This window comes from Onychostoma macrolepis, chromosome 19, assembly GCF_012432095.1.
Source record: "Onychostoma macrolepis isolate SWU-2019 chromosome 19, ASM1243209v1, whole genome shotgun sequence".
NCBI lineage: Eukaryota > Metazoa > Chordata > Actinopteri > Cypriniformes > Cyprinidae > Onychostoma > Onychostoma macrolepis.
Window position 1 is genome coordinate 12,350,007 of NC_081173.1, and position 15,448 is coordinate 12,365,454.

General features: G+C 35.4%; 1 protein-coding gene across 1 annotated transcript in view; it reads left to right on the forward strand.

The window, feature by feature from the left end:
• gabbr2 (gamma-aminobutyric acid (GABA) B receptor, 2) overlaps positions 1 to 15,448 on the forward strand; it is a 221,288-nt gene that overhangs the window by 59,801 nt on the left and 146,039 nt on the right. Inside the window, exon 2 of the mRNA XM_058754343.1 lies at positions 5,093 to 5,230. Within this exon, the coding sequence (XP_058610326.1) occupies positions 5,093 to 5,230 (138 nt within the window). The remainder of the gene's footprint in view (positions 1 to 5,092; positions 5,231 to 15,448) is intronic.

Here is a 15,448-nt window from a genome sequence, read left to right on the forward strand (position 1 = left end):
GTCTATATATAACATTCCCCAAGCAAGTTATAACCATTTATTACCATATTGTTATAAGCGCTTTTCAGTGGGGATGTAACGATTCACTCAACTCACGATTCGATTCGATTTGCGATTTTGATTTCACGATTCGATTCACGATTCATGATTTTTTTTAAGAAAATGAGATTTAAGACAAATTATAAATTAAATATGTTCTTTTATTATTGCTTGGACAAAATGCTGCACGTTTCTTTGTGAAATTGAAATATAACACTATAATAATATACTAATATAGCACTTGCATATTATTGCTCTTTTGTTGGTTTTGATTGCTTCTATTGTCCTCATTTGTAAGTCACTTTGGATAAAAGCGTCTGCTAAATAACAAAATGTAAATATAATGTAAATGTAAATAACAACTAAACTGAAATTTTAAAACAAGCCCCAAATCAAATAAATAAGTAACATAAATAAAAGAAATCTCTTCATAAAAACTAAATAAGGCTTTGTCTGTGCTCTTTCCATTTAAAATGAGAGGCAACCACTGCATTTTAATCATGATCCAAACAAAGATGCTGCATACATGCAGCAGGAGCAGTTTTTAACTAAATTAGACTGTATAATTTCGAAATTTGAAGCAAAAACAGAATGGTATGACTTCAGTTTTGTGAAATTATACATAGAAACAGCAGACGAGGTTGAATGAGACTCAGATTCACTTTCTGCCAGCAGGTGGCGCTTTAAGCGTTTCCTTGGTTTCTGCTGTAAACAAAGCAGCTCTGCACTTATGAACTTTAATATGCATTATACAGAGGCAAGATGAGAAGAAAAATACCATCTAAACTTTTCTAAAGACAGTAAGCTCCCCTCAGACATGCATTCATATAAACTACCCTAATTGAATCGCGATTTGTTTCGCATCTCAACCGATTTGAATCGTCACATATTTGAATCGATTTTCAACCGGCTCGCGGTTAATCGTTACATCCCTACTTTTCAGTGAAAAAACAGGTCTATATAGTTTACTAACAATATAGATGTGTCAATATCTATATAAAAAAATGTTTAGGGAGTAAAGATAATGGAATCAGTGTTATATAATAATAAAACACAGTAAAAAAGTGACTTTTTTCCAGAGAAAAAAAGCGTGCATCTAATAATGAAAACAATTGCACAAATTGTCTTCTGCAACAAAAATGCAAATACAAACAGTGCAAATGATTCACAAACTACACACAAAATGAGTGAGAAAAATACAGAGTGCAACAGGAAAAAAATAGTGAAAATGATCTTTATGGACTATATAATTATTTATTTGCATAATATACATAATAGCCTATAAATGGATCGATCCGCTGGCTGTACTCTGCCTCGGAATCGATTTTACAGGGACATCACCTAGCGATGCAAAGACATAAATTCCAGTGCTTTATCCAAAATGTACCGCTGTTTCATCCTTGTTTTTGGTTTGTTTTATATCAAAGTACTCAGTCATGTGTTTTTCTGTGCTTTTTCAGAGAGTTCTCTCATGCAAATGTGTTATTTTGTATTTGTTTTCATGCACGCATGACAGACTTTACTTTCACTTTGCGTTTGTTCAAATTTCCAATGAAACATTGTAAATAGTGGTTCAAAAGACCAAAACCTATATTTATTGGTTTAATACGGGACAGTTTGAACCGATCTGGGCACGGGGGGTGGGACTAAACAACCCGAATTCCGGAAATGTTGGGACGTTTTTTAAATTTTAATAAAATGAAAACTAAAGCACTTTCAAACATGAGTCAATATTTTATTCACAATAGAACATAGATAACATAACAAATGTTTAAAAATTTTGTGCACATTTCAAATTTGATGCCTGCTACAGGTCTCAAAATAGTTGGGATGGGGGCATGTTTACCATGGTGTAGCATCTCCTCTTCTTTTCAAAACAGTTTGAAGCGTCTGAGCTTCGAGGTTATGAGTTTCTGGAGTTTTGGTGTTGGAATTTGGTCCCATTCTTGCCTGATATAGGTTTCTAACTGCTGAACAGTTCGTGGTCGTCTTTGACATATTTTTCATTTAATGATTCGCCAAAAGTTCTCTATGGGTGAAAGATCTGGACTGCAGGCAGGCCAATTCAGCACCCGGACTCTTCTACTACGAAGCCATGCTGTTGTAATAGCTGCAATATGTGGGTTTGCATTGTCCTGCTGAAATACACGTCGTCTGGGGGGGAGCATATGTTGCTCTAAAACCTTTATATACCTTTCAGCATTCATAGTGCCTTCCAAAATATGCAAGCTGCCCATACCGTATGCACTTATGCACCCCCATACCATCAGAGATGCAGGCTTTTGAACTGAACGCTGATAACACGCTGGAAGTTCTCCCTCCTCTTTAGCCTGGAGGACACAGAGTCCGTGATTTACAACAAGAATATCAAATTTGGACTCGTCTGACCATAGAACACTTTTCCACTTTGAAACAGTCCATTTTAAATGAGCCTTGGCTCACAGGACATGACGGCGCTTCTGGATCATGTTCACATATGGCTTACTTTTTGCATGATAGAGCTTTAGTTGGCGTCTGCAGATGGCACTGCGGATTGTGTTTACCGACAGTGGTTTCTGGAAGTATTCCTGGGCCCATTTAGTAATGTCAATGACAGAATCATGCTGATGAGTGATGCAGTGTCGTCTGAGGGCCCGAAGACCACGGGCATCCAACAAAGGTCTTCGGCCTTGTCCCTTACGCACAGAGATTTCTTCAGTTTTTCAGAATCTTTTAATGATGTTATACACTGTAGATGATGAGATTTGCAAAGCCTTTGCAATTTGACTTATTCCACAATCTTTTTACGCACTCTTTCACAGATTGGAGAGCCTCTGCCCATCTTTACTTCTGAGAGACTCTGCCTCTCTAAGACATCCCTTTTATAGCTAATCATGTTACAGACCTGATGTCAATTAACTTCATTAGTTGCTAGATGTTCTCCCAGCTGAATCTTTTCAAAATTTCTTGCTTTTTCAGCCCTTTGTTGTCCCTGTGCCAACTTTTTTTAGACCTGTAGCAGGCATCAAATTTGAAATGAGCTCATTTAGTTGATAAAATTGTAAAATTTCTCCATTTGAACATTTGTTAGGTAACACTTTAATTCGAGTCCACTTTAGACATTCTACTAACAGTAAGTAACTTTGCAACTACATGTCAACTAGCAGTCATCAGAGTATTAGTAGACTGTCTGCTTAATATCTTCTAACACTTTATTTTGACGGGTCCACAACATACAACATACTGACTATAAGAATCTTTGCAAGTATATGTCAACTTATTCTACTAACCCTAAACCTACCCTAACAGTTTACTCTGAGAGTTAGTAGACATGTAGTTGCAAATTAATGAGGATTAGTTGACATGTAGCTGACATGTAGTTAAAAAGTTACTTATAGTTAGTAGACTGTCTAAAGTGGACTATCAAAATAAAGTGTAAACATTTGTTATGTTTTTACAATATATTTAAACTTCTTATTCTAACATAAAAGGTCTTTAAACTTGTGTTTTTGGCCATTATAGTGAATGAATGCAGTGAACTTGTTTATTTCATGTGCTGTGAGTTTAGCGCGTGTTTGGGAACGCAACAGCCACCAGTTAGGTTTTATTTTCGCGGCAGATGATTACAGCATTTCACTAGATTTGTAGTGAGACGCGTTTTTATGAGCATGTTTTCACTGAAGCTGGAGTTTTCCTTCAAAATAAAAGCTCTTCTGCCGATTCCATCAAAATGAAAACTTAAAAGTGCTGTATGAATTGCTGACAGCTAGCGGTTTAAATCCAGTCCAAACTCAAAATATCGCTTTCAAGTGTAGAAATTAGGAAAGAAGTATTGTAATTTCCATACTGTATTGTAAATAAAAATAATATAGGCTGTGAAATATTCATTTTCATTTATTTTACAGTGCAATTGTTTTACAATATATGGCTATTACGGTCATTGTTGTTATTATTATTATTAATATATTCTAATTTGTTTGGCTTCCTAAAACACCAGTGTGAATGTAATTTAGACTGAGACAGTATATTACAAATGAAAAGAGGATTGAGTCCCTTTTAAAGTTCAGGTACAAGTCAATTCACTGATTTAAGATTTCTTAGTTAAGAACGTGGATTGGAGCTCTTAATTTTGACTCTCAAAGTGCATTAGATAGAATAATTTAAATTCAAAATGTACAAAATATTATTATTTTTTTCAATTCTTCATTTGCATTTTCTTTCAAATATCGCAATAAATATTGTATTGTGGACTTCATATCGCGATATTATCGTATCGTGAGATTTTGATATTGCTACATCCCTAACATATACTATAATTTTCTATTTTATAGATGATGATGCCCCTAACTGAAATGTTTTTCTGAGTTTTCATTTATTTATTTATTTGATTATTTTTAATAATAATAACAATAAGCTTTTGCTATATTGATATTGCTATATTAAATCTCAAAACTAAATGTGTTCTTTGGTTCAAACAAGACAAGAAGGCACTTTAGCAAGCGAGGTCAAAAGGCAAGAGGAAATTCTTGACTGGGTCACTTTGTGCAGTGTTGAGACATTTCTGGTTACGATCAGGATTGAGTCAGGTCAAGCCGACTGCTATTAATTGACCTTCGGAAGTGTTTACCAGGTACTGAAATATCATTACCAACATCAGAAAATCAAAGATAAAACAGTTAGAGGCTCACATCACAATCAATAGCTCTGCTACATCTTTTCTTTTCTTCAGCACTTCTACAGAGCCAAGAGCGTTGCCATAGTGATATGAAATGGGCGCATAGTGCCGCAGCAGTCGGCCTCTCCTGTACATCAGACATGTTTTCACATTGAGAAATTCGAGGTCCATGTTTTTTTTCCCATTTCCCTCTTTCTTTACACCATATTATCAAAGAAACATGCACTGGGTTTTTGGTTGTGCAATATGGTTGTACAAATCAAGAAAAAGCTCTCAAGGTTTCTAAGTGAATGAATTGAGAGCAAGTACACCTGCTGGAGTCATTATGATCGACATTACCATTCTATGTATATTTATAGACTTTTCTGACTTAATTTTTCTCCCTTTTTTTCTCTTCAGTGTGACAACGCAAAGGGATTGCGGGCCTTCTTTGATGCAATCTGCTATGGTCCGAAACATTTGATGATCTTTGGGGGAGTGTGTCCATCAGTGACTTCGATCATCGCTGAATCGTTGGAGGGGTGGAACCTCGTGCAGGTTTGTGTCACAGCCAGTATCTGCTTCATAAAACCTGCAATGTGATTAACCATTTGCATAATCATTAACAATTCTCTTTTCCCCTCAAAATGCCATGTTTGCATGTGAGGGTTCTCATACTGGAAGAATTCATGCCATGTATTTGCGCTAATGACTTCCTCTGTGACGTATATAAACACTAGTATCTTTAATCAAAAGTTGGCAAAGCTGGGCCAGGAAAACGTAATCCCAATGCTGATAAAAACTGGAAAAATGAGTAAAATTCCCAAAGACCTCTGTCTTAAGCAGACCCGAGGGAGTGTTTAGTGTGTTAATACTGTGATTTTAACAGGAAGTTAGCGTTCGGTTACTCTAAGCTTATCTCCCCTCTCTTGTTTGCAATATCCAGTGATATCTCTAATCTGTGTATTAGCGCATCACCGACAAAAGTAGTTGCCATCGGCACACATGGCTCGAGGAAGTAATGTAGTTAAAATCTCTCTGATGTGAGGCATGGCGGACTATAAAGGAATTCCACTGAGGAATCTCCTCCGGGCTCCTACGCTTTCACTTTTGTGTTGGCAGATGTGTGGTCAGTCTCGAAGCCAGCTGACATTTCACCAAGAGAACATGGCAATTTTCCAAAACTGTTCCGCTAAAGTGGCTGGTTTCCATGAGAGGAGTAGAAATTTATGTATGTCGTTCCAAGTCGAAAATATGGACAAAAAGCCAAAAAAGCAGAGAAAGGGTAAAATATGTAATTTTAAAACAAGGATATCCGTTATTTTTTCATTTTTACTGTTCTCCCCAGGTCCACATAATGTTAGAAATTAGAATTAAATATTTACAGTAATAATATTCCTTTCTATGACTATTTTTTATGTTCTCTTAGAATTAAGCATGCAGATTTTTTGATGTTTTACTGACCCATGCTAACCAGCCAACAACCAACTCTGAATGAGTTTTTTAGTGCATCTTAAATTTTAATAGATATCTCCGGGGGTGAATTTTTGGGTTCATGCATTCTTATTTTTCATAGTATCATAAACTTGTTTATCTAAAAAGATCAGAGAATGTTTGATTACTCATAATATAACCCCTTTAATTTTCCTGTGCATCTGATTAGTGTAATAACACTTTAAACACATTGAAACACATTAAAATAACACATTGAACAAAATTTGAATACATTATCACACTCTCAAAAGCTAAACAGGTACAAAAGCTGTCACTGGGGTGGTACCTTTACTGGGGTGGTACATTTACTCCTGAAAGGTCCATATTATTACCTTAAAGATACATATTAGTACCTCAGGTGTATAGTACATATTAGTACCTTGATAGTATATTAGATACTTGCTATCTTTTGAAAGGGTACTGTCCCAGTGACAGCTTTGTACCTTTTTTTCTGAAACAATGTGCAAAATTTAGGTATACAACAGATTGTTACTGGTTAAAGGTTCATAGTAATGCCTTACATGGGTACATATTACCATTCTAAGGTACTACGTTTTAGGTGTAGATAAGGTACAAAGTTGTGCCTTTGAGGTACTGCCCAAGTGACAAGTGATTACAAAGGCAATGTTCTAACAAATTTTTTACTTGCTTTTCTCTTTTGGGCAAACCTTTCGGCCACCTGTGCAAAAACATTCTTTATACCAGACCTGTACATGTAGCGCACACAAAAAAGTGCATAACTTTTAACTTGAATGCTCTATTTATTCTGTATTTGATTTGACCCTTAATGTAACTTAATCTCTTCCACTTTGCTAGTTATAACATGTAATAAACATGAATGAACATCAGAAATGATCTTGTTTCAACCACGGAAAGACGTCAATACACACTATATAATATAATATAATATAATATAATATAATATAATATAATATAATATAATATAATATAATATAATATAATATAATATATAAAACAAACTGAAGCATTTAAACTGAGATCTGTAAGTTTAAACTCTATTACATCTAAACATGTAATAGAGTTTAAACACTATACACCTGTGTGTAAATGTAAATTGTAAAAACTGTAAATTTTGTTACTGTTCTGTGCCCATCATCAACTATTTCCACCACTTAATCAAGCCACTCTTGTTTAAAACATGATGCCGCCTTTGCGTTGGTTTTCGCGTTGAGCTATTTCATCCACAACCATTAAACTATTCGGTGTCTACAGCACCTCATTTGGAGGATATCATTCTCTTTCTATGAAACCTGTAAACTGCATTTACTGGTACTAACTGTATAGAGACACCAAATCTATAGTGGTTTGGCAGAGAATTATTTCGCATTTACTAGAATTCAATCAAATGGCTTTCCTAACTCATTGTCGTTTGTGCGCAGCATATTATTTCTTCTGCGTGGTTGAGACGTAAGCAGTTCACATTGGCAGCTTAGAGGGAACATTGCCTAAAGGTATACTTTTTTCCACATTGTTTCTGACAGTGAGTCAGGGAAATATCATAAAGGTGAAAAAAAAAAATCTTGCCATTTCTCTAATTAATATATTTGTGGACTTGGACTGGTCTTGCCTTCCTGAGGATAAGCTTACAGAAGTCCTAATTTGTGGACTAATCTCCCATTAACCCCAGATGAGTAGATGTCTAATTAGCCAGGGTGATGGGAAGGGAACATATCCACAATGGGATTAGCAGTGACATGCCTCAGAAAGGCTTTTAAACCTGGGACAAAATAATAAAACAAACAAAGGGAGGGGGCCCGGCCCATGCAAGGGGTAGTGAAATAAAAGCCAAAAGATGAAAATGGGATGTGGGTTCCTCGTCTTGCAGGAAATGGGGAATGAGATCAGTCCAGCAGGTACAGGGCCGGTTGCACCAGTTGAGTGTAAGTTGCAGCGGTAACACTTTACAATGTGTTGTTTGTTAACATTAGTTAATGTATTAACTAACATGAACAAACAATGAACAATGCATTTATTACACTATTTATTAAGCTTTGTTAACGTTAGTTAATCAAAATACAGTTGTTCAATGTTTATTCATGTTGGTTCACAGTGCATTAACTAATGTTAACAAACACAACTTGTGATTTTAATAATGCATTAGTAAATGCTGAAATTAACTTTAACTAAGATTAATAAATGCTGTAGAAGTATTGTTATTCACTTTTTTAATATTAAGCCTAAAATGTGTTTTAATGTCACTATTGATTAGGATTGTATGATCTTTGATTAATATTGGTGTTCAAATGCAAGATATTTAAAGTGTACCTGAAGTATTCTTGCAATAGTTCCACTTTAGCACAATCAAATATATATTTCAGTATATCTTTAATTGGACTTCAGCACTACTTCTGCACAATTAAAGCGCATTAAGTACAAAATGAGTTGTTCCAGTTTAGCAGACTTCAAGTATACCAGGTTAATCTGCTAATAGTACAATTGCAGGGTATTTTTTTATTAAGCACATAAATATGTATATGTATTTGTAGTTCTTAGCATGAAATAAATGTATTTCAATTACATTTTAGTGTATTTATTTTTTGCTAGGGTTCTGCTCATACATTTGAAGACTGCAATTGGATCATTGAGAGTAAACATTATATAATGCGACTATGCATTATGAAGAGTTTACAACCTACTATGTTCTGTCACCGAATGAAATACAGAGTTAGTTACAAACTAGCTGGTTACTAAGCGTGTGGACTTTTTGTAATCATTTACTCACCCTCATGTTGTTCTAAACCTGTATGATATATTGTAGAATGCTGGTAACAAAACAGTTGTTGGTAGCCATCGACTTCCATAGTATAAATGGATTCCATACTATGGAAGTCATTGGCTACTGGCAGCTGTTTGTTGCTGATGAATTTTCATTTTTGGGTCTATTTTTGGTTTCAGTTTATCCCTTTGATTAAGAACTTATGAATGGCTGCTGCAACACTACCTAGGGGCTAGGGTCACTTCATGCATTCACTGCTGGAATCTCTTTCATGGTGAAAAACCACAGATTTATGGTATTCAGTGGTGAGGCAGTAAGCACCAGGTGCACCTCATTACACTCATCTAGCAGCGTTTCCATTTCCGCGCTCCTCCTCTTGGCCGCACGGCAGTATTATGAGGCTGGACAGAGAACAGCAGAGGAGGGCCAGAGCACCGATGTCTGGAGATTCCTCCATCACACCTGCTAATCCGTTTCGTGGACGAAATGAACATTGAGGCAATGCATTCTCCAACTTCATCAAAACCACACGTCAACACTAAGATTCTGTTCCCTTATTTTTTATTTAAGGCATGTGCTTAATGAGAACGGGAGATGGCATTGAAATGGTGGCTGGTTGATGGATTGTGTAATTACATTTAATGAAAGCATCAGGCGGTTCTGAGAGCCAAAAACGAGAGCGGTTGTGTTTTCACCGATGAAATTATATACACGTGTTGGAACCTCCAGAGATGTGCCAACATGCAAACAGCCCTAGAGTAAACTTTTGACCTCAAGAGCCATTGAAATCTGTTAGGATGTCAGTTTCCACAGGCATTCTGCTCCTGCGTACTGTGTAATTAAATAGTGCTGAGCTTCCTTTGTGCTTCTCAAATCATCACTTGGCATTCAGTGTCTCTGAATGGCTCCCCTGTTATGAAGTGGCTTACATCAGTGCTTGCAACGCGCAGAGATATTAACATGACTCGAGTGCTTTGAATCAAATTGAATGTCACCCAGACTGTGAGAGAATGATTATTTTGAGCTGAGACATTCCTTTCTCCCTAAGCGTTTGGATGATATCGTGCCCTCGTGTGATAGGCATCTTTCGTATAGCAGGGAAAACGATAAACATGAGAGAATGCCTTTTTTGTTACGTGACTAATAGGGAGACCTTATTGCTGGCCGGACTCGCAGGTGCTGTTTGTGAAGATATTATAATGTTGAAGTGGCCCCCATTCTAGCTTTGATGAAGGTAACAATGCTCACAACGTCGTACTAAAAGTGATTAGATGAGATGAAGCATAATGCATGTATTGATATGCAGTGCCAAGATGCAATTAGACATTTAGTTGGGCAAGTAACTACAGACCTCCCTTGATAGAGAAATGAGCATACCTGTAGGAAAGAACAATCACAAATGAGATCTGTTATGTTAATTCATCAGATGCTTCATCTCAAATGAAGAACAAGGCTTCTGCTGGAGTTTCAAAAGAGATAGCAACACTAAATGGGTTTCCATACACATATTTTTATGCAAATTTTGGAATATGTATAAAAAAAACATCATAATTTGAAGGAACATTCCGTAGTTATTTTTAAAGGTGTTTTACCTGTATTTTGAATTTTACACAGCATTAATATACCACATTGCATTGTGTATTAATGAGCCAGTAATGAGCTGCTAGTATTTTACGGATTTATTTCTTACAGTGCATGGCGCAAAAATTCTGTGTTAATTTGCGTTAAAAATTTGAACATAATAATTAATTAGATCAATGCATTAAATCGTTTCGAAAGCCCTAATTTTACTAAGTTACTATATTTTAAATCTACTAATTTGCAACTTCATAATTAATTAACATGTAATTATAAATCTATTGAAATATATGACATATAAGTTTGACATTAAAGTTGCTTTTTTTAGTTTAGCACAAATACATTCAGCAGTACTCCTTAACCTTATTTCAATAGAACTAATGTAAAGATGTACTTAAGTCCTACTTAAATGGGTCAAAATGCATTTGATCCAAATTTAAAATATAGTTCAATTTACTTTTATATAAAATGCAATTAAGACTCTGAAAACATTACATTTAGTTAAGAATAATAATTGAAAGTATATTATTTCTGTAATAAGTATGCTTAACTGTACTTTTTCACAAGGGAATTTCAGCATTTCTTATTAAACTTAATAGATCTTTATACTCTTACTTATTATAATACTCTTACTTATTTTTTATTTATTCTAAGATATAGACAGTTGACACATAACTGAGAACTAAAGGAACTAAAATGTATCTGAGTATCTGAGAAGTTGAGAAAAATAGAAAGCTTCTGCAAGGATTATAGTAAAACCACACAACTCTGTTTGCTGCATTCTGCTTTTTAGCCGTGTCAAAACTGCTTGAGGTGCTTCTTATTTTTCACTGTAGTTTGATTTGGGGCAGCCATTTTGCTGGAATATGTTTCTCGGGAGATGTTTTGGTAAAGAGAACATGGAGTGAGGTACTTCTTTCAAAAAATTTAATTATTTAGAGTTGATGGTTAGCATATGTGCTTTTACATATTTAACTGTGGAGCTAATCTGTAAGTTTGAATCTTGTGATTCCTGTCTCTTCTCCTCAAAATTTACTGTCCTCTGCGCTCTCTCTCTCTCTCTCTCTTATAAAATAATAATAAAGCTGAAAGTGAAGTAAACTAATGGAGCTAATGTCTGTCAGTAGCACTTTATTTGCTAGGCTAGGCTGATATTCGTCTTGATAGACTGTGCCATCACAGTGAGCGTCATAGCCTCAAAATTAGGCCACGAGAAGTATAAATAGATAGCGTTTCTATGATTTAGAGATGTTTACATGGGCGTTTCCTCTCGCGCTTGCATTATTCTTGGTATTGTTGAGATCCAAGCAGTATGTCTTTGAGCCTGTCAGCCTCTCATCTGCTCCCAGCCGAGCATGTGCCAGAACCAGACTGCTGTCGACGTGCTTCAGCAGACGCCGTCTTCCTCTTTGACGTCAACCGCAGGAGTGAGAAGAACAGCCAACTCCCAAAGCTGTTTACATATGGCCGCTTCCCAGACTGACAGAGAGAGGTTAGCACACACAGTTAATGTAGGGCCTGCAACTAGGGATGGGTGGAAGTATTGAGAGGTTTGATCCTCACGTTTGAAAATAGATCGTTTAAAGCAGTGGATTTTAATTTATGCAGCATGAATATAAATGCATATCATAAACTTGCAAGTGAAAAGAGATTAATAACTTACTATAGTTTTTATTATTAGAAATATTGTATATAAAATATATAAATATTATAAATGTATGATATTAGTGATATTAAATTAAATTAAAAGTTTATAAATTATTATTTTATGTGATTATTTGTGAAAGACGTGAAAGAAAGAAATGAATACTTTTATTTAGCAGGGATGAATAAAATTGATCAAAAGTGACAGTAAAGACTTTTATAATGTTACAGAATATTTCTTATTCAAATAAATGCTGTTCTTTTGCATCAAAAATGATGAAAAATGTATCATGGTTTCCACAGCAGCACAATTGTTTTCAGCATTAATAAAAGTTGAAAGTTGTTTCTTGAGCAGCAAATCACATATTAGAATGATTTCTGAAGGATCATGTGACACTGAAGACTGGAGTAATGATGCTGAAAATTCAGCTTTGTCATTACAGGAATTGCATTTTCAAATATAATAAAATATTTCACATTAGTACTATTTTTACTGTATTTTTGATTAAATAAATGCAGTCTTGGTGAGCGTTAGAGACTTCTTTCAAAAGCAAAAAAAAAATGTTACTAACAACAAACATTTGAATGGCTGCGAAAACACTCTTATCATTTGTATTTATGCTTGTAAAATGCTAAAAATAGAGGTTTTCAAATGTATTGTTAAATGGCCTTAATTACCTCTTTTTATTTTCAGAATCTACAGAAATATTGGATTCTGCGTATTGGCCTTGATAGTACTTGGTATTGGAACAAAAAGAAAATCTTACTACAAACCCTTTTTTTGTTTTCATTTTTATAGTGAGTCAGGGAATATGCACAAATGACAGCTTTTTTGAGTATTAAAACTGGCAGGCCAGACAGGCGTTGTGTCATTAAGCATTTAGATTCTCTCTCTGAGGAATATTTACAAAAATGTCACCTGCCTTTTCACATTTGCTGGGAGCAGGAAATAAAAGAAGCCGGCTGTTTAGTTGAATAACCTGAATATCTCAGCTGCTCCAACCATAATTAATTTAACTTGAAACAATGCAGGCAATAATCATTAGTCCATGTCAAACATGATGCCGGCTCAGTGTTGAACCAGCGAGATTCTGCTCTGAGCACTGAGGAATTCAAATTGTGCATACGCACATATACACACCTCTCACATTTCGCTGTGGGTGTTGCCGTGATCAGTTTGTGGGTACCATCTGCCCTCAGATTTATGTAACAACTGATACACAAGCAACTCTCACACATCCTGATTGTGACTCATGTCCCATGATGCCCCAGAATGGTATTAGTGAGAGGTTCACACTCTCCATGCCCGCTCGGTTCTTAGAGGCCTAAACGAAAAGTGTGAGAGGAGGGAAACGGAAACTACCCGAAGGAAGATACAGGCAGGAACAATTGACAAATAAAGGAGCTGGAATGAGTCTGTCGTTGATAAATTTCAGCTATTGTAATTTAAAGGGATGGTTCACCCCAAAATGAAAATTCTGTCATCATTTACTCACCCTCAAGTTATTTCAAACCTGTGTGGGGTTTCTTTTTTGTGTTGAACTCATAAGAAGATATTTTGAAGAATATGGGTAACCAAACAGTTGATGGTCCCCATTGACTTCCATAGAATGGAAAAAAATACTATGGAAGGCAAAGGGGACCATGAACTATTTATTTTTATTTTTATTTTTTTAAATATCTTCTTTCGTGTTCAACAGAAGAAATAAACTTATACAGGGCTGAAGCAACTTGTTGGTGAGTAAATGATAACAGAATTTTAGTTTTTGGGTGAACTATCCCTTTAATCTTTATATTGAGGTATTTAATCTACTTAAAAAGTTTAGTTTCATTCATCTTTTTACATTATGCAATTGTGCTTATATGTAGTGGAGATTTCTGTTATTTTGTGACTTTTTTCAAATCATTTTCGTTACATTTCATAGTTTAAAATTGAAATTGTGCATTGACAAAAGTAAAAAGCTATAAAATCTATACATGTAATACATACCTAGGGAAAAATTGCAAAATGAAATAATGATGGCATGGGAAAAGTGCCCGAGTTGAAGAAACATAGATGTTGTACGGGTCGCTCTTCATTATTTAATGAATGGAGGATTTGGCATGGATTTAAAGATCTTTGCCAACAAGTCTTGGAAGTGGGCTGCTCCAAAAGTGGACCGCCTTTGTCGATCAATTAGCTGTTAGTAGTGAATATTTCATTATCTGCAAGTTATATGCCCATTATAGATTGTGTGTGCCAGAAAGGGTTTTTATAGCACCATAAACCTTTCAAAGCATAATGTGTTGGATCCCGCTTCCCTGTTTTTGAGAAATAATGGCTTCTCTTATAATTTAGAGCAACCACCATCACAGATGTCGATTTCTCTGTTATACTAAAACTAAATGCAGGTCTGAAAAACGGCTTCTGCTGGGTGTGAGAAATAAACTTTGACATATCTGAAAGCAAAACAGCTCACATACACAGCCACTGCTGGAGGTCCACAACATCTCCCATCATTCCATTTGACATCTCTGTGTGGACAACAGCTTTGTAATTCCTTAATCACAAGCAGCCTTGATGCAATACTGAGCAATATCCAATGGGAGGCTGAATGTGATCAAATGTAGCGCAGCAAGAATTATGAACAGCCCGGTAATTCATATTAATTTATGAACATTGTACAGCATGAGTTGTTCTGTTCTTACTTGCATGATAAGCTCAGAACAAGAGATGGATCCTGTCCTTTCTCTCTTCCTTTCTTTTGCACCATAACTGTTTTATTCTTTTGGAAAAGTAAAGCTTTTGCTGCAATTCCTCGGAGTGCCATAGTAAACTCCTAAATAAAACATGTGCTGCTGCTGTGTGCTGCTCAGCCAACGTCAAACCTTTTCTTGTTCACTATCCATATTTCATGCGGTCCAAGTTGAAGTAAAAAAATAAAAATAAAAATCACAGGTTGGTCTGTTTGCAGGGTTGCTGGAGGGCATTTGATGAGCATGACCTAAATGAAGAACTGCATCTGTTGGTGTGGCAATAGAAACTACACCTTAACAGTCAAGTGAGACTAATCAACATGAGTCAAGTTGAGCCAAATCCACTCTGTATAGTAGTTATTGTAGGGAAAAACTTCTTTTGAGACTTTGGTAACACTTTCTATGAAGCCTGTATTTATAATGCATTATTCTTAATGCATTATAGTGCATGCATAATGCTTAATAAACCTAATGTGTTGTATCATCTGATAAATAATCATAACAACAGTTACAATACATTATAATACTTATCTATTTCTGGTTATAACTTTTTAAGAGTATGATCCATTATAAAACCAGATGAAGCC